This window comes from Pezoporus wallicus, unplaced genomic scaffold (genome assembly GCF_028554395.1).
Source record: "Pezoporus wallicus isolate ANWC-B61680 ecotype Strahan unplaced genomic scaffold, APGP_CSIRO_Pwel_v1 contig_11646, whole genome shotgun sequence".
In the NCBI taxonomy this organism is placed as follows: Eukaryota; Metazoa; Chordata; class Aves; order Psittaciformes; family Psittacidae; genus Pezoporus; species Pezoporus wallicus.
The window spans coordinates 395,371-423,317 of NW_026642060.1; the positions used below are offsets into that span (position 1 = coordinate 395,371).

General features: G+C 43.3%; 1 protein-coding gene across 2 annotated transcripts; it reads right to left on the bottom strand.

Annotated features, from left to right (window-relative positions):
* Nucleotides 1-4,726: 4,726 nt before the first annotated feature.
* ST7L (suppression of tumorigenicity 7 like) lies at nt 4,727-27,896 on the bottom strand. 2 transcript variants are annotated; one of them, XM_057426872.1, is made up of 15 exons: nt 27,694-27,896; nt 26,777-26,859; nt 25,530-25,689; nt 24,626-24,680; nt 23,958-24,073; nt 21,934-22,012; nt 21,023-21,177; nt 20,190-20,287; nt 19,477-19,591; nt 17,603-17,675; nt 16,779-16,881; nt 13,633-13,783; nt 13,405-13,497; nt 10,539-10,678; nt 4,727-5,237 (listed from the first exon to the last, which is right to left on the bottom strand). In XM_057426872.1, exons 1-15 carry the CDS (start codon nt 27,890-27,892, stop codon nt 5,031-5,033), a joined length of 1,827 nt encoding a protein of 608 aa, XP_057282855.1. In that variant the 5' UTR covers nt 27,893-27,896; the 3' UTR covers nt 4,727-5,030. The 2 variants fall into 2 exon arrangements, with proteins under 2 accessions (XP_057282855.1, XP_057282856.1); XM_057426873.1 differs by lacking the exons at nt 21,023-21,177; nt 21,934-22,012 and having other exon boundaries at nt 27,694-27,894.
* Between the last annotated feature and the right edge of the window lie 51 nt (nt 27,897-27,947).

Consider the following 27,947-nt stretch of genomic DNA (forward strand, 5'->3'; position numbering starts at 1 on the left):
CTTATGAAGGCTGCAGTCCCATCAGGGAACACTCAGTTCAAGCCCCTCAAGTAATGTGCCTAAAATGTGCAGGGAGTTTTTTATGTAAGATCATCTTCTACTTACCCTCCAGCCAGAAGCTTGTCTGAGCTCAAGGACAAGGAGCAGAATTAATTCCTCCATGAGCTTCAGAGTAAGTTACCCTCTTTGAAGAAGCTGGATGGGACACCCAGGAGGAGTTAGGAGGCATTGGAAACACAGGATCCATAGAAATTCAGGCTATTTTTTCTCACATGAGTGAGAACAGCCATTCATGTCACCACGGCCCAGGTGACACCATCATTTTTGGGATGGGTGTAGTGATAAGATCAAGTTGCAGCATGGTCAAGTTGCAAGTGATAAGATCAAGAGCTGCAGCGATGCAGAGCACACGCGCTGCTCACCTATACCCAGTCCCAAACCCCCTTGTTGCTGCCCTGCAGTTCAACATCACGTTCACACACACACACACACACAAAAGGCTTTGCTTGTGTGGCCTGTGGGGGTCATCTGCTGTAATAGGTCCAGCTCTCAGGGTCAGATTCATCAGGGCCCATTGACTCCCATTTGCACAACCTGCCCAGACCTGTGTGGGAGCTTTCACATCCTGAATCACTGCAGCCAAGTCACCACAGGCTGCTCCAGCGAGCAGCAAGGGGGTCACTGCTCTGGAATCTCAGCTCATGAGTCAATGCAGGAGAATGCAATAGTCACACACTGTGTCACACTGGTTTATAACTGATGATAGTCTACAGCCAAATTAGAAAAGAAATCAAGAGGTCCTTAAGAGAAGGGTCCGAGCTACCGAGGCCATGATGTGATTGCACAGTTCAGTGCATCCAGGCTGACTGGAAAATGTCACTGCCCAGAAATAACCACAGCAAGCAGATCCCCACTGGAGACACACTCATCTTGTGGATGCATCCTCACTGAGGCACTACGTGTGGGTGTGTTTTCTAGCTTTCCCCAGTGACCAGACTCACCGAAGGGCCCACCAAAAAGCACAGTACAACTGAAACTGGAAATGAGGAAAATTCCAAGCACATGAGCAGCATCCCTCATCACTGTCTTCCTGCTGCAGTGCTAAGGGCTGGGGCATGAAGAGCACACCCCGCTTGGGAGGCTTGAGAAAGGGAGGAGGGAGCCAGGAGACGAGAGGCAGAGCTAGATGCTGGAGCTGCCCTTCCCCTCTATCCACCTTTATTAAAAGCAGGGTGAATACAGACCGGTGTGGTTGCTGCCATCAGCATGATCTATGTTGAGAGGATTTTGACACATAAGATCAGAATAGCTCACACATCACCTGCGCACTGTACAGCCTTAACTGCAGAAGAGGGAAGAATCTGTCGGTCCTTTATAACAGCAAAACAGGGCACAGAAGCTGGTAGAGAACAAACCCCATCTGCCCTTCCTGCCCATGCTACCAACACTGTCCTCTGCTCAAAGCACAGCATCAGGGTGGGTTTGCTCCCTGCCTTCACAGCACCCATATATTAGCAGCTTGGGAGGTGCGTTCCCTCCCTCGATGTCTCATCTGTGGGCAGGAGCGAGGGCAACATTCATGTGTGTCTGTGTGAGCCCCATCCCTGTCTCCTTTCCTCTCAGCGAGTTTGCTCTCGTATCTAACCTCTCCAGCCTGTTGGCACTGGAGGCAGATGATGCAGCCTGTAGAGGTACAGGCACTTCCCTCTCCCCCTCTCCCTGGAATCTGCCTCTCACTTGTGGTCCTTGGGATTCACCCAATGTTTCTCAGAAAAAAAAAGAAGAGGACCTCAAGACAAGTATGCATTTAATAAGCAGAGAGACAAATAAGCTCCAGTTATCCCAGCAGAATTACAACACCAGAGAACAATTTTCTGCATTCCTCTGAAGGCCTGAAGGAACCCAATTGCCTGCTCTCAGCCTAAATAGGTACCAGACACCAAGTGCTCCATAAGCAAACAGAGCCCCCAAAGTGCAAAAATGAAATAAGTAAAAAGCTTCACATTACATATAAACCAGCCGTTTGCACCTTGTTATTAATGGTCTTGACTATGACCTTTAAACCCTGCCTTGCTCAGAGTCATGGATCTATGAGCCTTGGCACCCTCACAACAATTCCAGGATGAGGAGCAGGGAATAAACAAGAGCACCGGAGGAGATGCGGGAAGGAACTGGCCTGCCACAAACCCGGAGCAGGAACTGCTCCAGTGCAGCAGCCAGGGCTATGGGGTGACCATCTGCATGTGAATCTGTCACCAAACCTCAGAGACCAGGGCTTCTGACAGCAGAAGTCCTGCTGCCACATATACATGTGCACAAAAGCTAGTAACACACACACCTATCCCCAGAGAGCAAAGGGCTCACAGCATGGTGAATAACTGCAAGAGAGCTCATTCCCCAGAGGATAACTGATGTGGTTCAAAGCCCACATGAACTAGAGCTGCCTTAAGGAGACCCTGCTACCTAGAAATATTTATTAGTCTAAACTGCCTCACCGCTGCTCTAAGAGCTTTGTTGTTCTAACAGCACCAGTAGCCAGTGGAAAGTTTGACTCCATAAAGATGTTCAGCACAAAGTCATTGCCTCTGGAGGAGAAGACACTGCCACACATGGCTGAGAATGCTCTGGAGACATGCACACGCTTGGCTGGCTTGGCTTCTCTGGGCACCCTGTGCCAGCGCCTCAGCACCCTCACAGGGAAGAGCTTCTGCCTAAGAGCTCAGCTCACAGTCTCTCCTCGGGCAGGTTCAAGCCATTCCCCTTGGCCTGTCCCTACATCCCTTGTCCCAAGCCCCTCTCCAGCTTTCCTGCAGCCCCTTCAGGCACTGGAGCTGCTCTAAGGTCTCCCCTTCAGGAGCCTTCTCTTCTCCAGGCTGCCCCAGCCCAGCTCTCTCAGCCTGGCTCCAGAGCAGAGCTGCTCCAGCCGTCGCAGCATCTCCATGGCCTCCTCTGGCCTCTCTCCAACAGCTCCACGTCCCTCTTGTGTTGTTGCCCCAGAGCTGGATCAAGACTGCAGGGGGTCTCCTTGGAGTGCAGTAGACGGGGAGAATCCCCTCAGATATATATATGTGTATATACACACACACATGCATGCAACTTAACTGCATATGGACTGATACAGGCTATTACCATGGTATGGATCAGGTTGTAGGGCCTTGCTCCAAAGTGGCAAATCAATGTCCTATACTGCATGAACAGCCCTGCTAGGAAATCATAGAGAGAGCTCCTCCTTCCTCAAGAATTACTGGCACTTGCAGAGAGAGGAAGATTTTCATTACACTGCCTGTTGCCAGCTATACTTTCAGCATAAGCCCATCCCCTTTCTCTTACTGTTATGTCAGGGGAGGACAGTGAAAGAAAGCAGCTCTTGGGATGATACATGGGAGGCAGTGCTTCATTTATAACCCCACACAAACGCTGGAAAATGTTCAACTTTAAAAAGCATTAGGTTGGTTACCTTATGGGCCCCTGCGGACCAAGAAGTGAAATTACATGAACACAACATATCTATTAATCACCCCAATGATTCCACAGCGAGAAACAGCCCCAATGACATACATTCAACTGGAAAGAGAGTTGAGCAAATTACCTGCTAGTAGTTAGGCAACTCAAAAAATGTGATAGTACCTTTGTGTAGGGCTCCCCTCTTGACTCCTCAATGAATTCAAGTATTTCACTTGGATTAAAGCCCAGTCAATACATACATACAGTGGAGAGTAACAACAGCATTTCTAGCTAAACATGTGTGTTTCCTCTCAGCCAGGGTTACAAATAAGCTCCACTTACATGAGATGCGTAGGCAACTCTCCACCTGATAGCACTTTGCTTACAATGTAAAGAAGGAGTCGGGAATAAAGAAGAAAAAAGTCATTTCCAGTCTTCTGCATCAAGACAGATTACAGGTCAACTCAAACTGACCTCTAATTGATTGATTTAGGTGTTACTATACAGAACAGAGAAGGCTACAGCAAGCTTCTTCCATCCAAAATTGAGAAACTAGAATAATTAACACCACCTTTGAAAGCAGCCATCAATGTCACAGCTGACATCAATCCTTCACCAAGATCAGTGAAGGTTACACATGTAAAATCTCCCTAGTTATCATGGTAAGCATATGTGTTTATCTATAAAATGTAAGATGATGGCCAACGTTTCCTGTGCTCAGAATTTGCATTTCTCCACCAGTCTGGGCTATTTTTATCACTCCCACCCTTAAGCAGCCTTGGTTAACGTGACTCTGCCTCCTCAATGCCAAGCAGTGGACCTGAATGTGAGAAAGGAGACATTTTCTCTAATGGGGGTCATACCAATTACCTCAAACCACTTGGCTGCCACAGCCTTTTTTTCACCTCTGCAGTAAACAAACCCTTGTAGCTGGTCCGTATATGAAGCAATTCCTTTGAAGAGTGCTCCACATCTCCGCTCTCTTCAAGGCTTGATATCAACAACGATGATACTTTGGACTAACACTTGAAAGTTCAGGTCTCCCAAAAGACTCCCATGCAGATATCACAACCACTTTTGGCAGTTTCAGAAAGCAGCCTGTGCTTCAAGGCAAAGTGGTTTGAAAGACAAAAGATACACAATTAAATTTAAAGAAGTATCAGTGTGAAGGAGTTTATACTTCCATTTCCTTGCATAACGCAAGCTTATAGGACACAAACAAATCTTTGTTTGCCCACTAAAATCCAATTTAAACAGACACTTAAGAAGGCAACAAGTTCAATGTGTTAAGAAGCAACCTTTTAATAACGAAAGCAGAACCATACTTTGCTGTTAACAAATATTTTGAAGAAGGCTTATAAAATTAAATCTAAGCCAATTATCTGGTGCATCTGCAGCTGAGAAGGAAGTGTCAATACTCCAAACATCTGCTCCATTTGTGTCCTCTCCTTTCTTACAGAGGAAGTATCAGCTTCCAATTGTATGATTAAGGTACTGCTCAACAAAAACTGTTTTCTTAGGTGATTACAGACTAAGGCCAAAGAAGGAATTCGTAAGTTAAGCACCATTACCAACATGGAAGCCTGTCAAAGGTAGGAGTCTGAAGAGCACAGCTTTCTTCCTTGCCCCACACATGCAGGGGTCAGGTAACCACCTGGGGTGAGGCTTACGAGAACAATCATGGAAAGCATCTCCAGTGACACTGGAGTCATCTGATGCCAGAAACTGGACAGCAAGAAGACCTTGATGTTTTCCATAATGGAGTTGAGGGGTGAAAGAAGAGTCCCAGAGCACTGGAAGAAGCAGAACACAACAACAAATTAGCTCAGTGTCCAAACCAATGTCTTTTTACAGGCTCGAGGTATGAACACAGAACCACCCTGTATCTTTCCCTCAAGGCAACAGAGCTGATGCCATGAAACAGGCTTGCAGGAAACATTAAATACCACCCAAGACATACAAAAGAAGAAAAATGCCTCTGGAAGGCAGGGCTCCAGCCTCATCCACTCACCTTGGTGCAGGCCACTCAGCTGGAGGCCAGAACGCTGGGAGCACTCACAGGCCACAGCACCCGCAGCACCTAGGGAGAAGCAGGGGTGGGGATTAGGACAGTGTTTCTCTGTGCCACAGCATTTCCAGCCACCCTCTTCAGTGTGGAACGGGCTGGGGAGGAGGACAGTGTGTTTTCTTGGAAGTTCATGGATTCTGTGCAGGTCATCAACTCAAATGTGTGAAAACTGAACAGACCATCCACCAAGACCAGCCCATGCTTCCAGACAGGATCCATATTCTAGATGCCATCTAAACAGTTCCAGAAATAAAGATTAGGCTAAAACAAATGGTGCAAACTCCTCTGCACCTTCTCAACCCATCCCCCAAGTATTCCACTGGGACTTGAGTTATCCTTGCACAAACCCTCTTTTCACAAGGCAGCAATGACAGGACTCATTTACTTTGAGGGTTTTACTTGGGCCCTCCTGGCTTCTATCATAACCTCAAATATTACATTAAAAAGGCTTTTAAAACATAACATTCGGAGCAGTGCAGGAGCTTTTCACTGAGCTAGCTTCTTCCCTGCCTGCTTGCGTGTGGCACCTTCACATTAAGTGCATGAGTTAAGATGGAGATTAGCAAGGCAAGAAACCTTTGCCCTTGGCATCGACACTCAGCTGTGACAGGAAACTTCAGGCTTTGGGTTTTTTCTATGAAGTGTAGAACCACTCATTTCACATTGGAGGGAAGTGCACATCTCCAAACTATACACATTTTCTCTTAGATAAGCAAAAGACTCAAGTGTTTATAAATATGAAAAGTTCAGCAGCTGGCTCAAAAGTTAATTCTCCAGTCTCACTAATGAGCTCTGGGGAAAGTGGCAGAGGGATTTGTTCAGAGAGTAACACAGTGTGTCACAGAAAGCAGGACTTGCCAGACAGGGCTCTCTTTAGTCCTATTTTTCTCCCCCTAGACGGCTGCTATCAGCAAAATGGCAAGAAGTCCTTTAACGGGGAGCTACAAACAAGAAGAATGAGAAATGGTTTCTTCTAATCATGCAATCAGAAAAAAATAGCCAATTTTTAATGTAAGCCCCATGACTTCTTGCTTTGTTGTGAAAACATCAAACAATCCATATCAAAACACTTTAGAACACGGACTGTCTTAGGATTTTGTCCAATTCCCTGCACAAAGAAGTTGTTTTTAGTAGGATTTAGCAGGAACACTGCTGCAATATTTTTTCAGTACTTTAGTATTAACTACTACTGGCCTATTTCAGTAGCACAAAGTTTGGACTTAAAGAATGGGACTGACTTGCTTGGAAGGTTAGCTGTTTAAAGGAACTTCTAAGAAGCCTATTTCCAGTGCCTGCTGTCACTCTGCATCTCTGGCTTTCTTGAAGGCAGACTTTTTGGTGTCTTCGTAAGAGATTACAGAAGGATTTGGACAAGATGATACAGAGCTACCAGTTCTCCACCTTTTCATCTGCAGTTTCAGAGGTTGTTTTATGTAACAGTATTTTTCAGTTTTCTCAGTGAACTGCACAGATTATTGCCATGCCTTTTGTGCGCCTCCTCCCTCCTGTCACTTAATGAGGATATTCTGACCAGCTTCCTTAAGTAGTTGCTGGTCTCTGATGACCAAGAACAGGGTGATTCTCCAAGGCATCAGATATCTGGCTGAAACAAACAGCAAGGCTGAGCTCCTACCCACTGAGAACAACTGTACTTGTACTTCAGCTGATGTGGAGTTCTCTACCACTACCTATGCCACCGTCCCCAGTGGCACATCTTCCCTTCATCAGAGAATATTAAAAGTCCGAGTTGCAAGAGAACTGGAAAGCCACATTTGGGTCTAACTGAATCCATAAACCACAGAATGGTTTGGGTTGGAAGGGACCTTAAAGCTCATCCAGTTCCAACCCCCTGCCATGGGGGGGTTCCTTCCACTAGAGCAGCTTGCTCCAAGCCCCTGTGTCCAACCTGCCCTTGAACACTGCCAGGGATGGGGCAGCCACAGCTTCTCTGGGCACCCTGTGCCAGCGCCTCAGCACCCTCACAGGGAAGAGCTTCTGCCTAAGAGCTCATCTCAGTCTCCCCTCTGGCAGGTTAAAGCCATTCCCCTTGGCCTGTCCCCACAGGCCCCTGTCCAAAGCCCCTCTCCAGGTTTCTTGCAGATGCTTGTAAATGCTAACGCCAGCACCACTCCCTGGTGCTGGGAAACCCTTCCACCTCTGCAAGACCCCATGAAACCCCCTCTGGTGCCTGGTCCCAGGGCCGTGAGGACGGCCCAGGATAGTCCCCTTCCAGAAGGATCCGACCTGCAGACAGCACCAGCGCTTGGGTCTCTCCTGCTGGTGTATTACGCTGTATACATTGGAACTAGTAAATGCTTCATTGTGATTTTTGGCCACTTGGAACATTTTTAGCAACTTGCCAAGGTTTACCCTGTGATTTATTATGGAGGAAACAAACTCAAGCACTAACAAATGAAAATATGTAAACTCAGACTTTTCAAGTCAATACAAAGGTATTCAGCTTCTTAAAACCCTTTAGAGGCCTGCAGTTTGCTGTAGATTCAATTGCTGGAAACAACAGGTTGCTCAAGAAACAACTGAAATGTCATCTAAGGAGTCACATTTAAGTCACTTTATAGAGATTTATAGTGAAAAATTCCACATGTATCATACTTTCCAATTGTCCTTCCTAAAGCTCTGGTCTGGATTTGTTGGGAAATTCAACAGTTCAACAATTTGTTAGAAATATTTTGTATTGCTTTTTCATTAAGGCCAACATACTCCAGGTATCTGCCACCTAGAACTTTATTATCTGAAATTACTATATGTAATAAGTTAAAACACACCATGAAAATATACCTGCAATAATTAAATACATGGGGAAAAATCATTTAGAAAGCTTAAAGCACTGGAATTACCTGCAAATATAATGCTACATACAGCAAATAATAGTTGCAATACAGTATTTTTGGGTAGAGAGGCAGATGTTGTTAAATAGAAGGTAAACTTCCATTTTCAGTATAAAAATTCAACTAGATGCTAGTACCATGCACTTCCAGAACACAACAGTGTTAGCAGCCATCACAGCATTATCTGTACTTAAAATACTGAAGCAATCTATGAATAAAATCAGAAGGGTTAGTTTGATTTTGAGTATCATTGTTTCTTGCAAGTTGTGTGAATGCCTTGAATGCATCAGGAATGGGATTGAGAGTACAATAATCTAATAATTATGGGTATTACTGGGAGTTCATATTAATTCCATCTAAAAGAGCAGAATACTGGAAGATTGTATTGTCAGCTGTCAATCTCAAGAGATGAATACGGAATTCCTTTCTTTGCTGTTTATCTCAATACACAGTTTCCACTTTTACCAGCATGAAACTGGTACAGTGAGTGTCAAGAACCTCTCTGTCTGTGCCTGCCACCAGTGGGACTTGGTTGGTGGAATGATGCAGCAACATGCATGTTTCTTGACCATCTTTTCAACTGAATAGACACTATCCATCCTTTCCTATAGAAAACAAGCAAAATGAACAGACTGCAAATGACCAGACCCTGGGAGTTTTTTCCCCTCATTTGGACACGTCACTTGACATTCAAAATGCCATTATGCAAAGCCAACTAACTTGTACAAAGTTTTTTTTTTTTTTGGTTCAAGAAACCCAGCAGAGAACTTCACCAAGCAATTCTTTGTTAGCATAACATTTGACCTTGTATCTCTTTGGAAATCATACAACTTTGCTAATGCAGTCCTTACAGAATTAATCAAGCAGATAGTTAGACCCTGGTTACTATGAACCCAGCCAATTACGAGCAGCACTGAAATTTGTCACTGGCATGTCCAACTACATTTTCCAACATAAAGATCAACAGAACTGTGTGGAAATGAGGCCCCACTCTCAGACCTGCATGACTTGGACACTGTAGACTAGAATCACTAGCAAAGCCAACGCTTTTAGGAACAAAGTATTCTTAAGCAAAAAGGCTCACCTCCCTGGTCTCCATTACCTGCTGCATTAAAACAGCAAGAAAGCATAATGCCTTTCACCCCCTTATTTTGACTAGCAAAGCTAGAAGAAATGATTCATTGAGAGTTCAGAGCTCTTTATTTGCCACTCTGCTTTACCGCATGAGCTCCACAGTTCAATAAAGGGCATATCTACTGCATGGCTTAGTATGAGAAGTGGGGAGGGGAAGATGCCTAGGCAGTTTCTCCCTCTGTCAAATGAGACAGCACAGCTTTCAGAGTGCAGGGAAAGAGGACAAGGTTACAGCCAGCAGCAGTGGTAACAAGTAATGAAAAGAAACCTGGAAAAAAGCAGGGCAGAGAGAGGGAGAGAGGAGACACACAGAAGGTACCCATAGGAACAAACAGCTCAACAGCAGACGTATTTAGATACGTTTAAAGCAGCCTGGATTAGAAACATATCTACCTAAAAGCCTGATTGCCATTGTCAAGTGTAATTTCTGCCCTTGAACAAGTACTCAAATGACAGAACTGTGGGCACTGAACACGTTCTCCATCGAGTAACTGGAACCGGGCGAGATATAAACCCATTGGTCTGGTTCCCAGAAGGGAAGTGACAGCTAGCTAACTGCTGAACCCAGCTGGAACTTAACAGTTACTTGACCAGTGCTCCCATCCATTCCATTCACACCATGCTACTAGTTTCCAATGCTCAGCAAGAGACCTGGTTTTGCCTGCAGCCCAGCCTGCCTTTTACTCACTTCTCAAGATCTCCAGTCCATAAATGTATCTGAGGCTCTCACACTGCAGTCTTGACTTCCATGAGAATAAAATCCATACTCACCACAGTACTCTGTGCCAGAATTTCTCTGAAATGCTGCTCCCTTACCATAAGAGGGCAAATTAAAGCCATGCTGTTATAGTAGCAGTCAGTATCTTTCCAAACCAGACATTTTGCTCAAATTTCAACAAGTGTTGATCAGTAATGAGATTCTTACAAAAGGAGAGAAAATGATTCATGCCCAACAAGCATGAGACTGACTAGAACATTCTTCACCACCAGCCTCCAAGTTCAAAACATCCCACAAGTTACCCCACGACAGAGAGAATACTCACAGCTTTAGCAAAAATGACCATCAGCTCAGGGAACTGGTGCGTGAGGAGGGCAAGCATCGCCGAAAAGGAACACAGGCCTGCTGTGAAATGGATGAAAAAGGGGAGCTCCTTCTGTGGGTAAACGGAGACTTCGTGAAATGCTGAAAGAGAAAATGGAGAATTATTGGTATTTGATAATCAAGGACAGTTTTCTGAATTACTTACAGTCTTGTACCTCAGTTCTAGGCTTTCAGAGGGATTAAGTGGGGACTATCATGCAGCACGTTAGGTCCCAGCACTTAAAACTTCTCAAGCCTTTTTCCCTATATTAAATTCTTCATTCATTGGAACTAGATGTTCTTTCCAACCACAATCATTCCATGATTCTATGCTTATTAATAGTTGATACATCTTTCTCTTCCCAATCTTTTTTATCTTGCATGGGCTTTATTTTTGAAGCATTTTATGAGGCTTAGTTTTTGGTACCTACTCTTTCAACAGGACAGCGGGAAGAACTGTACAATTCACAAGCTGTCCAAATTACCTAAACCAACCGAAACAATTCAGGTGTTTCAAGGCTCTGAAGCATTAATCCTGTTACCTGAAGAGACCAGCACTTCTTCCCACCCTGTAAGAAGCCCAAGGCAACCATCCTGTTGTAGATACAGGGTAGCTCCTTAATACTTCTCAAAGATTCCTGCTTGGTAGGCCACAGTAAATTGTTTCAGAGCAGCTGACAGAGCAGACCTCAAAGAAAACACTACCAGGACCAGGTTATAAATTCTGCACATAGCAGCTCCTTGCAATTTCCAATTCATGGTAACAAAATCCAAAGAAGGCGATTAGACAGGCTAAGGACTGGCATCTGGAGCTTTCAGCACTCAAGACACTACTACTGGTTACTAGCTGAGGACCCATGTGTGAATTTGCAATTACTGGCTCAGAATACCTGCAGCTCTGAACTTTTATCCAGTGATTTTAAAGGGTTTTTAAATGCAGACAAAAACCAGTTTCTATAGACATACGTAATTCTGAAAGGGCAGCATGCCCAAACTGTGCTTAAAATCTAACAAAACCCTCAAAATTTAAGCAAGCCCTCTCACAAAACAAGAAAATGCAATAATATTAGTTTTTAAACTGAAGTCTGAGGAGTAAGAAGACACTTTACCCTCTCAGTTGTAGCTCCTGAATGCTGGCACACAATAAGCTTCCATTGTAAGAGCAAGCCCAGCAGAAGTGGTTTGTGCTCTTGCAACTTGTTAATGGTCAAGTGCTTGAGTTTTGGTTTGCTTTTAAGTATATGATTTTGGAGCACTACTAAGGAGAACATTTGGGGCTCTGTGCTTAATGCCCATCAGCCATGTTTAATGTTCTCCCAGCGATTATCAGTTCACTTTAATATGCAACCAGCCCTGCTAGGCCACAGTACAGGTAACAGTAACTTGCTCCCCTCTACTGTGCAACCAAAGAAACCATTTGTCTACCATAGAACACTTCTACACTCATACTATGTGAAATATGGAGCACTATAATTTAGGAAAGGTCCCAACAGAAGTTTTTCCTACACTGAAAAATCAAAATCAAACCCAAAATAGATAAGGACAACTAAAGATAAATCTGTGTGTTCATAGCCACAAAACTGGTACCAGTCAGACCAATACAGGATTTGTGAACCATTGATTTGGTCAACGTTATTTTAAATAGATAAATTACAAAAAAAAAAACAACCAAAACCAAAAGTGTCAAGATTTCTCAAGGAAGTTCTGCAATAAAAGTGTTAAGATGATTTTATTTATGGGTAAGTTTATATTTAAAACATAACAGGAATGCGTGAGTGATCCTGTTGAAATAGCTGCATGTGTTGGTGTTTAATTATGCTGGGAAGTCTACAATTTAGGGGTAGCTGCTAACCAAGGAATTCCTTGTGCAATATCCTGCATAAGTGAGAAATGAGTAATTTAAAGCAGTCTGGGGGCAAATTTACATTACACATTTTAAATATAACTTCAGGCTTTTGAAACAGAAACAAGTATGCGCAGTTTTCCTTTCCACAGCTGTGGTCTCAGTGGTTCTGCTGGTGCTTTTGCAGTAGCCCTTTTCAGTCCCAAGGGACTTGTGTTTCTTCATGATGTAGAAGTCTATCCCAACGGAACTCTATTAGCATGTACAATTAGCAGTCCAATTCTGATCTGAATTAATGCCATCTTCCTAAATCTGATGAGCACAGACCCCAATGATTAGTCTGTTTGCCTTATCTAAAGAAAAAATAACATGTAGGCTCATCATTGTACAAAGTAATCTTGAAGTAATGAGCAGCTGAAGAAGACTTACTTTTCAGTGTAAAGTGTTAGTATAAATCCATAAATGCATACATAGATAAAAAGTTCCAGGAAACAGACAAATATGTACCAATGAATTAATGACAGAAAGCAATATTCTGTGGAGCTGAGATTAACCAAGGGTTCTCTGTATGATCACAGGCAAGTTCTGCTAGACGCTGAAATGCAGGGCTGGAATCATGCATTTAGTCCTTGCTAAAAGGAGAGCGCTCCTCTACAACAGCAGTCAAATCCAAGACTTCTTCTAAAAGTAACTTACAGAACTGGCCCACTTTGCTGTTCTCAGAGTTGGCCAAACTTGGTCTGAATGTACCACACACAGATTTCATCTCCGAAGGGCTTGCACTGTTACGGAATCAAGCTAACGTTTACCACACATGCATGTCAAGTGCTTCAGGATCATTTGGGAGGGACAGCAACAAACAGCTGAATCCCCTTCACAGGAAGCTCCAACTAAAAAATTCACAGTAAGGTAAATACAGAATACCACAAGCTGAACATGCCCTTAGCTTATGTTTTATTATCATTACTGCTTAGAAACCACTTACTTGGCAACAGTTCTCTGTCTGCTGTTTCTGTGCAACTGGGATAGGGATAGAACAGATGACCTTTCTCTAATGGGTATGGGATCATCCTAAATGCTGAAAAAAAAGAGTGGGTGACATTAGATCTGTATCTAAACCAAGTGACAAAGAGAACCAGTTGTGCTGGAGATGAATAAAAGCAGAGAGACTAATCTACTGTATAGGAAAAATAAACCAAGGAGAGATACTTACTGCCTTCCCACGTGCAGTGTAGCAGATTTAGAGCCCCTTCTATCCTCTTCCAATGCTGGAGGTGAAAAAAAGCATATGCTACTGCCTCACTGTCCCCTCGCTTCAGAATATGCTCTGGAGGTAGCACCAAGCTTTTCATTTCTAGTAAATACTGAAAGTAAGAAAGGAAAGGACTCTTATTACATGGAATAGTCAAGAACTTTGAATTGTGAAACATAAATGATCATTTGAGGCACAACTGAGCATATCACAGGGGCCAGCTTCTGCCTATTGAAGAACCTGCCCCATCCCACTATAGAGCAGACAGCCCACATGGGAAGTGAAAAGCAGCAAAACACATGTTTTATCTAAGACTCAAATTGGGGTTTTCACACACAAAGCATAAGGAAAAAACCTGCATCTTCAGCAAGGCAAAATAAAAATACATTCCTGTGGAGTATACATACAAGTGTAATGTTGCAGGTACAATACCAATGGGCTACAAGTTTAGGCTACTAACAACCAAACCACTGAGGTTATTTTTGCACATCATTTCATCACCCACAGTTTCAACATGGGAGGCTAAGTACTTGTTAGCTCTCAAGTATGAGGAGCAAACCAGAAAGTGGAAGTGTGCTAACCAAAGGAATAACAACAAACCTAATCCAGGAAAATCTTGGTTTCATGTGGTTTTGCTGGACTACCACAAGGTATCTCTCGCTTTCAGGTTTTTTCAGTTGCAGCCTTGTCCCTCCATCAGCAGAATAGCTGCTGCACAGCAGGGTCAGGGAACACAAGGATCAATAGTTTTCCATTTCCCTCGAAACACAGGACATGCAATTTTATTTTCTCATAGCTATTAAAAAGAAGGGCAGGTATTCATTTGAATTTGGCTTTTAAAACCTGATGAGTAACTTTTACAGGAATGAAATGACAGCTTCAGCTCCAGTATTTACCTGTGAGTCGTTCTTTCCTACCATGTAGTGTCTCACTGAATCACAGCCAAAGTTAATCCACATTCTTTGATCAATGTAGCTGGCAATTCCTTTGACTGTCTCCCGAAGTGTAAGAATGCAGCTAACTCGCCGATTTATTTCAGCAGATGCCACAAACTATGAGATTATTTACTAATCCAGTTTGAGGACTTAACTTTTCCCATTCAGATTCTTGAAGGAATGTAGGAGGGGTTATGCCCTAGCCAAATAAAGCACATTTACTGCCTGGCTAGGTTCTTCTCTTAGTGCCTTGGGCCTGCACTCCAGAGGGGAATATTCCTGCTAATCCCCTCTAATCCTCTTCAATTTTTTTCTTTTTAATTTATTTTTGTTTAACACAGGGAAGGATCACTCACACTGGGCTGCTGTGGGAAAATGGTCTCCAATATCTGACCCTTGACCTGACTCCTCATCACTACTAACCACGCACAGCGGTGGGGATGAAGCCCCTCTGCAAGTATTGCCACAACATACCAGTGCATTGGCTGTCTCTGTGCCCATGTTACCCATAAACAGCAAAACTCCAGAGTCTGGCAGGTTTTCATGTCAGTGTTCAACCATAAAACAGGCAAAGTCTCACCCCTGAAAATACCTTGGGGTTTGCAGATTTGAGAAAGTCTTTGCACACAAGATAAAAGTCTAAGATATTCAGAAGATGATTGTTTCCTACATGACCAAAATGTAGTTACAAATCTCTAATGTGAAACAGCTCAGGAGGGCCAGTTCTCTGGCACTGTAAAATGCTTTCCTCGGTTGCCAAACAAAACGCATCCTTGTAAAAGCAGAACTCAGAACAAAGGGAAACAAACATTATTTTCCTTATGCAAAATGATGTTACGTGTAAAGACAACCCCTTTCATCAGATGCAAGAAGAAAGGGATTTCAACTTTACAGACTCATTTATTTTTAGTCCATGGGACAGAACTGACTACAAATTCCAAACCCAGATTTTCTTCCCCACTAGTCCACTGACTTTGCTTGGACTATGAGCATTTCAGAGTTCTCGACAGCCAGCACCAATGAATTCCTGCCCTACCATCTAATAAACTCATGTTTCAAAGCACTACTGTAATAAAAATCAATCATGAAGACGACTGGATAGGTACACAATTAGAAGAGAAGATCAAACTGCTGAAACCTGGAACCAATTTCTGTGATTGTCTATAGATCTACAGAATATATTTTGCTAATAGCCTGTTTGAAATGGTATCTTAGCTTCTTTTAAAATGTATATGAAGCTCCTGAAACAACTGGAGGATACACAAAATAAAAGCACTTCTAGATAACGATAATGCGTTATAATCTTCTTCCCCTAAAGGCAGAGGCTAAAGAAAAATCTGTCTGAGACTGTCTGAAATGAACTTGCCACGCTCTTGATCAGTCATGCACACAAGCAGCAATTTCTCCCAGCAATTAGCTTTCTCAGTGCACATTCTATTAGATTGGACAGGCAGACAGAATAGAGCAGCTGGATAATTCCAGCCCTCCCAGCACCGGTCACTGGGACTCCGTGATCATTTGGAGAGGATTAGGTCCAGGACTAAGCCAACCTACGGCATTCAAGGTTTCAAGCTGAACACATCACCAACGCTAGTACAGTAAAAAGCAACATAACATTTTATTTTCACCCAGTGGAATCTGTACCTTGGCCACTTCAAGTAATGCCAGTAACTACATTACAGCCTGTAGCAACACTGATTCTGAATCTTGTTGACACGTGGATGAATAAACTAAGTGACTGTAGATATTTGCATAAGCTAAATCCTGAAGCGATGCGTGGAAGCACAGCAGAAAAGTGGTTTGAAACACTGTGAGTGGTTATTGTTTGGAGAACTTGATTTGGCTTCAAGGATTTTAAGTATCCAAATTTCTCTGTATTAGTGCTTACCCTTACCCAGTAAAGGGACTTCAGTAACAGATTAATGGATTTTCCAATGAGTTAGAAAATTCTGAGTTTATATGTTTTTAGAAAACCCTGTTTGATCATCACCTATTGCAAACAACTAATTCTGGCACCAAACATTTACGACATAAATGCTGATTTAACTCCTCAGTGGCTGGAATTACCCTAACCAACCCAAGGGAACATGGGGCTAGAAAGGCAATAATATAATGTGACTTGCTTTCAACAGACAATAGGAAGCAGTCCAATAGGAAATAAAATACTCCTACCTTTGGAACATGAGGGTTAAATTCCACAGCTCTGTGAATTGCTTCCACAGCATTAATTTCTGCTGTACTGAGCCCTCTTTTGGAAGCAGTTTCTGGGGAGAACCTGAAAGGAAAAACCCATACTGAACGAAAGTAATAAATAATAAATGCTAACCAGGTGTTGATTTGCATTGTAAGCCTGGAGTTCATTAAAAATCGGCTGATTTATCAGGAAAGATAAACAAACCCTTCTAGGAGACAAATGGTCACGTTCATTTAGGTATCCTGACTGTCGCCCACGCCCATATGACAAAGTTTTGTTTAACTTTTTGAAACAGCATGTCAATCACATAAGGTAACTGAGTGCCCAGTCATTCATATCCCTGATACAGCATCACCTACTGAGAGGTAAAGCTAGAAATCAGCTGTGCAAACAGACCAGGGTGAAAGCAAAATGCCAACATGAACTATCACAACCATCCCACACCCAATCCAACCATCCCACACCCAATCCCCAAAACAAAGAAGTGTTGAACATCACAAGCAAGATGCTGAAAACAAGACTGATACAAAAGCACACATGTACACATGGGCCCTTGAGAAACATCTTCACCTGTATTAACTTTACGGATGCTTTAGATTACAGATGATTTAGAAACTTTAGATTGCATTTTAACTACACACACATATGTACGTAGGGATACGCTTAACTTGCTCTTAGAAACGCAACTGCTACATACTGGATTTAGACCTTTTCAATTCACATTCAGACTTTTAAAATTCATATTTACAGCATAACCCAAGATTAGTAACAAATCACTGTTTTCACAAACATGCGTGCTTACCTTTCTGAAACAGCTCTGGCTTTTAACAGGGCTGCTGTGTAACATATTGCTGCTGACTTTGGGAGACTGATATCTATGATAAAATAAAACAATAAAGCTGTAAGATCCTAAGGCAAGACAAACATTTTAAACCCACATCCTTTGAGCTTAAAGATTTTCACTTGGGTGTACCAGACAATGAATGTAACATCTGGAACATTTCAGCTAGGATGAGAAACTCTGCATTTCTTTGCACAGTCTCCCTTCTGCTCACCAGTCAGATTAACAACTGATTAACAACTCAGAGCTGTAGTTAGGTGGTAAAGTGTAATTTTTTCTTCTTAATGTACCAAAACATTGAAACTGAGTATAAAGAGACATGCATGTTTAAATACACACTTAAGACTGGTGTGATTTTCCTGTATTAACCCAAGGAGGTTTAACATAATCTTCTTTTACCCGATAACTGCAATTGTACATTAACAGCAAGCTTTACACAATGCTAAAAGAGAGACTGACTTGAAGCTGACCAAAAAATGACACTACTGACAGGTAGACAAATTTGACTGAAGATGCAATTTCCATTTTTTTCCAGTTCCATGGGGAAAAATTCTTTTAGTTGTAGTTTTTTGTAGACTATCTGAGGCCAAGTTTGAGCTGACAATTACAGATTAGAAGGTTAACACTCCACAGTACAAGTTTACTTTAAAAGCAGACAAAGTCTGGGGTCTAATTCCCAAGTACCATGTTGTGTACAGTCAGATGGCTCTTGCTTTTTTTTTTGTAAATCCCATCCTGGGCTTGTCCATCACTTACTAGAAGTCTGGCTGTCGTGTCAAGCAAAACACAGGGGTGCTACAGACTGCCTGAAGCTCATACTCATTTTTCCAGATGCTTAGGAAAAAATCAGCAACCTTTTCTTCAGTGTCACAATTCCTGATTTTAACGTGAAGAAGCACGAGGAAATAAGGAAACGGTTCTGTTAAATTAATAAGGATCCACACAGAACACCATGGACAGCCAAGTAACAGGAGCAGGCTGCTAGGGTGGCCAAGCACAAGGGGCACAGGATTCGGGCAAGAATATTCTACTTTCAATTCACTGAAGCAATAAAAAATAGACATAAGAGAGAACATGGCAACTGCTCACAAGCAGGGAACAACAGCCACAAAATACTGTGGCTGTGTCCCTCCATTCTGAACGTCAGGGACAGCTTTGACAGCAGCACTAATGATGTGGGCATTACCTAGGTGGCAAAACTGTAGGGACAATAAGAAAGTAAGTACATATTTTATCAACCTTTATCTAGACTTGCACAGTACCCAAAACGTATTAACTGAAATGGAAAGTGAAAGCAAGCTCCTGCCATTTAATAGACCAAAGCTTGCACACCACTAATCTCTGACATGCAGCACGCTTGCACATTGCTAATCTCTGGCAAGCAACCTCAGTTTACAGAATCATGAGGCCAAGCCTAGAAGATAATAGAAGGGAAAACTACCTGTTCCAGCTTATTTACAGCAATTACTATAGGGGCTATGCACTGACTGATAAAAGCCTGATGAATTTAGGCATAATCAGGGATGCAAAAGAGATTAAAAATTTACAATATCCTTGAATTGAAGCAGAGTGAGCGCAGGAATTTCTTTACAGATTAGAAGTCACCTAAAAACACAAAATAATTTGTGTGCTATTTAGCTTGCCTACATTTGACCTCATTGTTCAAAAGAAAAAACTTAACTTGGACTCTGGAGCTTCCTATTTGTTGCTGATGAAGTGAATCTACTCACCTAGCTGAGCTTAGCAGTAGACATCTTCTGGACAGGCACACCTTGCCCTACTCACCTACACTCTTACATAAAAACACCACTGTTTCCCCAACAGACATCACTTACCATCATACTTTGCTAAAACTGCTTGGACATCTGCATAGGCCTGTAACTCCAGCAGTGCCTCCAGGAGGTTTTCATGAATATTCAGCATGCTGAGAAGTGGAAACTCTTTCATTAACTGCAAATCAATACAGAGAAATATATTAAGCCCATGCAGAATTGCACCTGAAACCCTGAAATACTTCACAGAAATCAGTACAACAATTTAAGCTCTTTCAACGTTCTCTTCCTTCAAAGTGTTAGAAACTGGCACATAAGCAGCATGAAAAGAATCACATCATTTCTACTTTAGTTTTTCCCTATATTCACCTGCTGGAAAATAAGTAGACTGAGGCTCACACAACACACTCTCAGCCCAAATTTGCACAACTCCCACAGTGAGCTGGTTTGGTCAGTAATATTTTCCTATGAAAAAAGAACTTATGATGCACCTGGGGCAAGTGAAAGAAGCATTGTGAAGTCTAAAGCTCGCTATTTTGACAAGTTAAGAGAAAAGCATGAAGCAAACTGGACAGCAGAAACATATGACATTATGCAACTTAAACCTGACATGGAGGAACAAAAAAAACTGTTCTCAAGAAATCGTCAATAACAACATACAAATCTCATCCGAAGAGAACTGAATTAGATTCATTATGATGCCTAGAAAGGAACATTAAACAATCAATTTGGAAATGTGACAAAACAAGTTGCTCTCTTTTTACATTTTCACTTACATCTCTCATCATTTTTACTGCCTCTCGGATTCTTCCAAGTTTTCTGGCACACATAGCCAGTCTCCTTTTCACATATACCAATACATTGGTGTCTCTTCCTGATAACAAAGACAGAAAAAATTAGGCTATCAGTTTCAAACCTTCCCTCTCTTTCCCTCTCTCAAAAGCCCCAAACCACCCAAAATCCCACAGCCTTCCCTGTGAGGGTGCTGAGGCCCTGGCACAGGGTGCCCAGAGAAGCTGTGGCTGCCCCATCCCTAGCAGTCTTCAGGGACAGGTTGAAAGGGGCTTGGAGCAAGCTGGTCTAGTGGAAGGTGTCCCTGCCCATGGCAAGGGGGTGGAACTGGATAAGCTTTAAGGTCCCTTCCAACCCAAACCACTCTGGGATTCTATGAACCTTTTTCATAACCACACGTAAAAGCATAAAATAATTACTACTGCTGTCCCAAGCAAGGCCCATCTAAACCAATGGCAACTTTCAACTAGGTTAAATGAGAAAAAAAATAATCTATTTTTTCCTAAAAATAGTTGGTAGAATAAGAGCAGATACTACTGGCACACACTAATTGCTTCAGTAATTTGCTCTACCTATCTATCTTTCCCAGAAATAATGTACTGAGCCTCAGCAAGACAACCCACGATGAGTACAGAGCATAACTGCCACTGCCTAAGATTCATTCAGGTGCTATGTAAGATCCCATGGCATGCCACGCACAAGCATGGCTACAAGAGTAAGAACTCCTTCACTGAGCTGGGAATCTAACTAGAATCATGAATTTTAACTTTAGCTTTACATTTCTGCTCACACAAGACCAAGAGTTATGAGTCCTTACTCAGCTGTGCTTCATGCTGCGGACTTTGGGAATGGCAGTTCTGAGACTTTCTGTAAATCATTTCTCCTGCTTTCAGAGCCTGCTTGAAATACTTCTCAGCATCCACAATAGTTGTTGCTTCTTCCTCAGCCAGGAGGACATATGCAGTGGCACAACTGTAATAAGAAAGGCATAAAGTTTAGTGTTTTTTAAGCATTAGAAGCATTAGACCTCGGCAGTTTTCACTGATGTTTAGTATCAAAGCACTAACAATATTCAAGTACCAGAACATTGCCTTGAGTTCAAATGGTGAGCGTCAGGAAAACAGAAACCTTTTCCATGTTACAGAGTACGCATTTGGAGAAAGAACAAAAGAATAACAGCAAGTCAAATTATTTCCCTTGAAATATTAAAAATGCTCTGGCAATTGTTGGGAGAGAGTTTTTGTGGTTGCTTTGCTTTTTTTGAAGCAGGAGATAGACATTTTGCACAAAACCAACAAGACTACATAAAAAGCAGACCACAGAAGTGTGTGGAATTGTTTGGTTTGTACTATAAGAGTGTTTTCAAACCCCTCACAAGAGTGACATCTGTGAACTTCCAATACAGTATTAGCACGATGCCACCTCTGAAACACTTCCAACCTCTTCTTCAATTGAGACTGTTCCATATCTGAATAACATTTCTCATTGGTTATGGCTACTGATACATAGATTAAATGGCATCTTTCCCAAGAAAAGAAGGTAACAAAAGCTATTTTATAATAGAATGGTTCAATACTTCAGTGCAACTGGCAGCCCATGTACAATTCTCACGGTCACCCTTAAGCTATTCAGAATTATCAGAACACTAAACTGGCAGCGCGCTCAATATCACTCCATTTAATCTTCCCCACTAGAAATACAGCAATTGAACTTAGACTCTAAACTTACTCATTGTTCAACTCTAAAGCTTGGTATGCTGCTTTGATCCGAGCTTGAGGGTTTCTCTCTCGCCACGCTTTCTGCATAACTGTGGCAAAAACATTGAAAGGTTGATGAGGGACAGAGACAAACACCTGAGAGCCAACAGACGTGATGCTAGCTGCTCTGGGTCAGCTCCACAGTAACATTCACTTCCATTCTGCAAATTCCTCTTTGCTATACGACTGGTACAGGGAACAGTAAACAAGAGTTTGAATTCCATAAGCAGCAGACTTGCAACTTCTCATCATGAAGCAAACTTAGTTCAAGAAAGCAACACCGTCAGAAGATTATTCTCTGACCATGTAAGAACTCCTACGCTGAGAGCAAAGACAGCTTACACAACCAGGCAGATGTACAATTTCTACACTGCTACAGATTTTTGGAAACACTTCCCCAGGCTTGCTGAAAGCTTGGCAGGAGCAACTGTTAAACACAGGTTCTTGCACGGACCCGCACAGAGTTTTATTTAAGCTTTCAAACAGAACTTCAAAGGAAACGGGGACGGAGTGTGCTGTGTCTTGCACAGGTACTGTTTCATACATAAGGATTTAGACAACTACCAGATCACACAGGGTTAAATTACTTGTTTTTATATTCACAGAATCCCAGAGTGGTTTGGGTTGGAAAGGACCTTAAAGCTCATCCAGTTCCAATCCCACATGCCACAGGCAGGGACACCTTCTACTAGAGCAGGTTCCTCCAAGCCCTGTCCAACCTGGCCTTGAACACTGCCAGGGATGGGGCAGCCACAGCTTCTCTGGGCACCCTGTGCCAGCGCCTCAGCACCCTCACAGGGAAGAGCTTCTGCCTGAGAGCTCAGCTCAGTCTCCCCTCTGGCAGGTTAAAGCCATTCCTCCAGTCCAGTCTCTACATGCCCATGTCAAAAGGCCTTCTCCAGCTTTCTTGAAGAGGCCCTTTTAGGTATTGGAAGGCTGTTACAAGGTCTCCCCTGGGCCTCCTCCGCTCCAGGAACATTTGAGTTGAAAATTCAATTCAAGATATACTATAATAATTTATCGCCTTATCAGAATGTGTCCTAGGAACAACCAAAAAGGGTGAAATTATCTATTCAAAAGGGTCACTTGAATTGCAACTTGAATTCAAAATCAGTCAGATAAGGAGCAAACAAAAGCTCAGTGGAATGACTCTGAACTCTTTCCCACTATGCTTGTATTAGGGAAAAATGGAAATCCCAAACTGAAACCCAACTTCTAAGCAAAAGGAAAACAACATATTTGGAGCTACCGCTTTTCGTGCAAGAACTAACAGCTTTCACCCTAAATCTGGAGGTCTGAAAGAACTCCAAAACTCATGGAGTTACGTATCTGGCCTATCTCAAGTACGATAAGAAAACTGAAGAATCTATACATGTTTCTTTTGGAACAAAACCTTCTGCTGTCCAGCAAGAATAACGTGGAAAAATGTTTGAGTTTTCTTTTGGAAACAAAATATTAGTCTTGGCTTAGGGAGCGAGACAATACACTCCATTTTGTGAAACAAAAACACATCGTTCATGTCAAGCATGTCACAGCCAGCTGACAAGTAACACTTGCCCAGCTTGACAAATTGACAATGGTTCACACCCAGCCTGACAATAACCAGGTAGAGAACGTTTTCTGCACTGAACATGTGGAGCACAATGGAAGAATTCTGCAGACTGCATTATTCATTACTGAGGTTTAAATGAGACATCTCTGGCTGTTGAGAATACAATCCAGGTTTTCAATATTGTGCTGTTAACTATTTGAAAAGTGTGAGACCTTAAACTAAGTCAGGATCCTGACAGCCTCCAAGTTAGTAGAGAAAGCACATGGCAAAAAAAAAGAAAACATCTTTTCACTAAATACATCTGTTAAACCTCATTAGTAGTTGAGAAAAACTATAATTTCACAAAGCATTTCACACAACAGCTTGTGCTACCACCAGTATATATTAAATACCCACTTTACACTCTCCAGCAGTCAGATATGTCATGCATAAGACACTGGTACCTGTATCTGAAGGCCGAAGGGCATCTGTATCACATGTGAAAAAGTTCTGATGATCCTGAGCAGACAAATTCATGTCGTAGTAGGTAAGAGGCTCCTTCCCAGTCACCCACATGTACCTTTAACAGGAGAAATCTCAGTAACAGGCACTCCTAGACAATAACAATGCTGATATCAAGGGGGCATTGATGTGCCTAACAACTGAAGCTAGTGCAGGAAAATTCAATTAATAAAAGACTGGAGCTACTAACCAGAACTTTCAAGTACTACTGCCCCATAAACTGTACAGATTGGAAAGTACTAACCAACCTGAGATCTGACTTCCTAGCAAGCAGGTTTTCCTATGAGACTTACAACACAGTCCAATCAGTTTAATAAAGAGAAGTTAAATTCAGAATCACTGTCTCAACCTCTGAATAAAGCTTTTCCTCCTACTTTACTGCCTCTCTCTCAAAAAAAAAAAAAAAAGATGTTATAGTAATATTTGCATTCTTAACATTGAAACTGCCAAAACTTGGATAGGTGCCTTTTAAACACAGGATTGGCATCAATCACCACTATAATCCTGCAGGTGCCTCCTGATATTACTAGTTTGAGCTCTGTACAGAAGTCATGTGTATGCCCCCAAATTCATTTTAACAACATGCAATGGCAAGTAGGGTAATAAATACCTGCTGTACTCTGCCCCTCTGAAAAGATTGAGAGGATTTCGCCACACTTTGCACTCTGAGGAAAAAAAGAATATGAACTTTTAAAATATGGAGTCCAGGCAACACTCCCCTGACTTTGAAATACAGGAATGCAAGTGCAGGTTTACCTTCTAAAGGTGCTTTAATTGTATCACTACACAACCTGAACAGAAACATATGATCCTCTCTATAAACTTCTGCTATTCCATAAGCATTGTTGCTTCCCAGCATTGCTGGGGTACAAAAGCACATGGTGGAAAGATCAAGCACTGCCGTTTACATTCATGCAATATTTATCTTGCACATATTCAGAAAATAAAATATCTAATGTTACTGAAACAGTTTTAACTGAATAGGTAAAATACTTTAACCGTATTTTTAAGAATAAACATTTTAGATCAAAGACACATTATTATTTATCATAGAATGGTCTGGGTTGGAAGTAACCTTAAAGCTCATCCAGTTCCAACCCGCTGCCACGGGCAGGGACACCTTCCACTAGAGCAGCTTGCTCCATGCCCCATCCAACCTGGCCTTGAACACTGCCAGGGATTGGGGCAGCCACAGCTTCTCTGGGCACCCTGTGCCAGCGCCTCAGCACCCTCACAGGGAAGAGCTTCTGCCTAAGAGCTCATCTCAGTCTCCCCTCTGGCAGATTAAAGCCATTCCCCTTGGCCTGTTCCTACAGGCCCTTGTCCAAAGCCCCTCTCCAGCTTTCTTGTATGCCCCCTTCTAGGTATTGGAAGATTTTGCTTATTGGAAGATTTTGTTTACCTTTACCATTATTAATAAGCACTAACGTGGAGTCAAAGCCATTTAAAAGCCAGTTCATGCCAACCAGCAACCTTGAAGCTTAAGGAAAACTGCTGGGGCACATCAGCAATACCTGGCATGTTCTGCCTGCTGGTCTCACTCTCTCCAGCAGAGAATGCCGCTGGTGCTGGAGGGCTGTTTTCTGCCCCCCCAATGAGGGGCCTCAGGTGACTCACAGAAACCTGCTCAATGAAAGATGTGCCGTACTTTCGGAAATGCCACCACTCAAACACCTGTTACAGGAAGAAAACACCAGAAATTCCTTAGGTGACACCCTTCCAACAAACATCAGAGAGGAGGAGCCCCTTGGTCACAGCTGGTACATCCCCTTGCAAATGACTGTAGACAGAACCCATCTGCTTATAAATTAACACCAATTATTTTGGCCTGTCTCGTCATGCAGGATGCCATGAAAGAGACAAAAAAAACAACAGTAAAATTTTAGTCAAACCTATGTTCCTCCCTCCCCAAGTCATTAGAATAATGTCTAAACCCTTTCAGTTGGGTTGTGGCTGGAACTGGATGGGGCAGCCCCAGCTTCTCTGGGCAACCTGTGCCAGCACCTCACCACCCTCCCAAGGAAGAACTTCCTAGTATCAAATCTAAATCTACCTTCTGATATCTAATCTAAATCCTTCAGTCAAGTCCCAAGCAACACTACTGACTGCAAAACAGTTGTGTCTGCCATAAAAGACACTTTTTTTTTTTAGTGATGGCTACAAGAAAACCTTACCTATGAAACAGACTTTGCACATTCTGGTAAATAGGTTTAACTGATGTGAAAAGACATTTTCTTTAGGTTCTAATACTGAAATAGAGATTAACCTAAAAGATTTGCATGTAGCACCACAGGTTTAGATGACCCTCACTGAATCATTGCTTCATTTTCACATAGTTATACAATGACACTTGCATAGCACCACCCACCCCCCCCCCGAGTTACTGTGGGAAGCCAAACAATCAACCAGCTGGGTTAAGGGAAATACAGATCTCAGTGTTTTCTATACACAGAGAGGCCTGCAGAGTTTGCATGTGTTTGCTGCATTTTTCACATATCTATGTATATACGCACATCTGTGCACATACATATGGACATGTACCTCCTTAAAACAAGTGCTCTTCCTCAGGCTCACCCTAATGTACAACACACATAGCAAAATAGTCATACAATGCATCAGAAAAGATACTGAACAAGTTCCTTCCTAGTACAAAAGCACCCTCTAGAGTCTGACCAGAAAAGAGCTGAGTGCATTTACCCTTAATAAAGGCATCTTAGAGGTGTTAAAAGTCGTTTAAAACAAATAAACGTGGACTACTTACAAATATCAGTCCAGATATAAAAGATGAAGTCACTGTAAGGGCAAAGTAGAATTTTGGAGTCAAAGTGCTTAAGAACACAGTCACTGTTAAGAGAAGCAGAAACAAAGGCTTTACAAGAGAACTGAAAAACACAAAGAGGTTTTTATTAAACAATGCCAAATGAAATATGCAAATTACGTGAGCCTAATAGCTTTACAGATGTTCCTTTGTTAGAGAATTCTTGCCATCTAGCATTACTTCTTGTTTGCAACCATCTATTACAGTAAATTAGGTTATATACCCAATCTAAAAAAAAAAATTCAGTGTAAAATCTTAGAGCAGACGATGGGTTCAACCACATCACAGCCGCTGGCCCACAAGCCAATTTAATGTATTATTTCATTTTAATCCCAAATGGAAACGTGCAAGTTGATCCTGGACGTTAAGCACACATTTCCCACAGACCTCCCTTCCCGGTACTCCCAACACAAGGCAGTTTTCCAGCACTCTCTGCCCCTGGGTTTGACCCTACTGCACATCAGCTCCGGCCCCGCCGACAGCCCAGGCGGGCAGGCGGCCGGCAGCTCGGGCTCTCCCCCGCTTCAGGCTCCAGCCACCCCGGGAGCGGGTGTCTGCAGGGACACGCAGCCGGACGCCACGGGACAAGGCGTGGGCCGGGTGGCGGCGGGGCACGGCCAGCATCGCCCCGGGCACTGGCCGGGCCGCCTGGGACGCGGGCCCCAGCGAGAGCCCCGGGGCTGGGTGGATACGCTCGGTGTGTCGCTGCGAAAGGCTCAGGAATGCAGGCGCCCGGCCCTACCCTGCCCTGCTCAGCCCGCACCAATGACCCGAGAGTCCTCCGCAGGAGCTCGGTCTGGACAGGGGGAACCGTCCCCGCCGAGCCCGCAGCCCCCCGATGCGGCCCCGCCGCGTCTCACCGGCCGCCAGGCTGTCCCGGAGCCGCAGCGGCACCCGCAGCACCACGTAGAAGAGGCCGAGCCCGGCGGCCACAGCCAGGAGCCCGCGGGTCCACGGGGCCGCCGCCGCCACCCGCCGCCTCAGCTGCTCCCAGCGCCGCAGCGCCGCGGCCGCCCCAGGGCACGGAGGCCCCCGGCCGCTCCCGCCGCTATCCGCCATGGCCGCCGCCGGGGGACGCCGGGAGAGGGGCGGGCCGGGCGGCGGGGCGGGGCGC

Coding starts and splice junctions, on each gene's coding strand:
- ST7L (XM_057426872.1), bottom strand. CDS start 27,892: ATGGCGGATAGCGGCGGGAGCGGCCGGGGGCCTCCGTGCCCTGGGGCG. Junction 24,074..24,625: donor AGAGGGGCAGAGTACAGCAG/GTATTTATTACC, acceptor CTCCTGTTAAAG/GTACATGTGGGTGACTGGGA. Junction 20,288..21,022: donor GCAGCATGAAGCACAGCTGA/GTAAGGACTCAT, acceptor CTTTGTTATCAG/GAAGAGACACCAATGTATTG.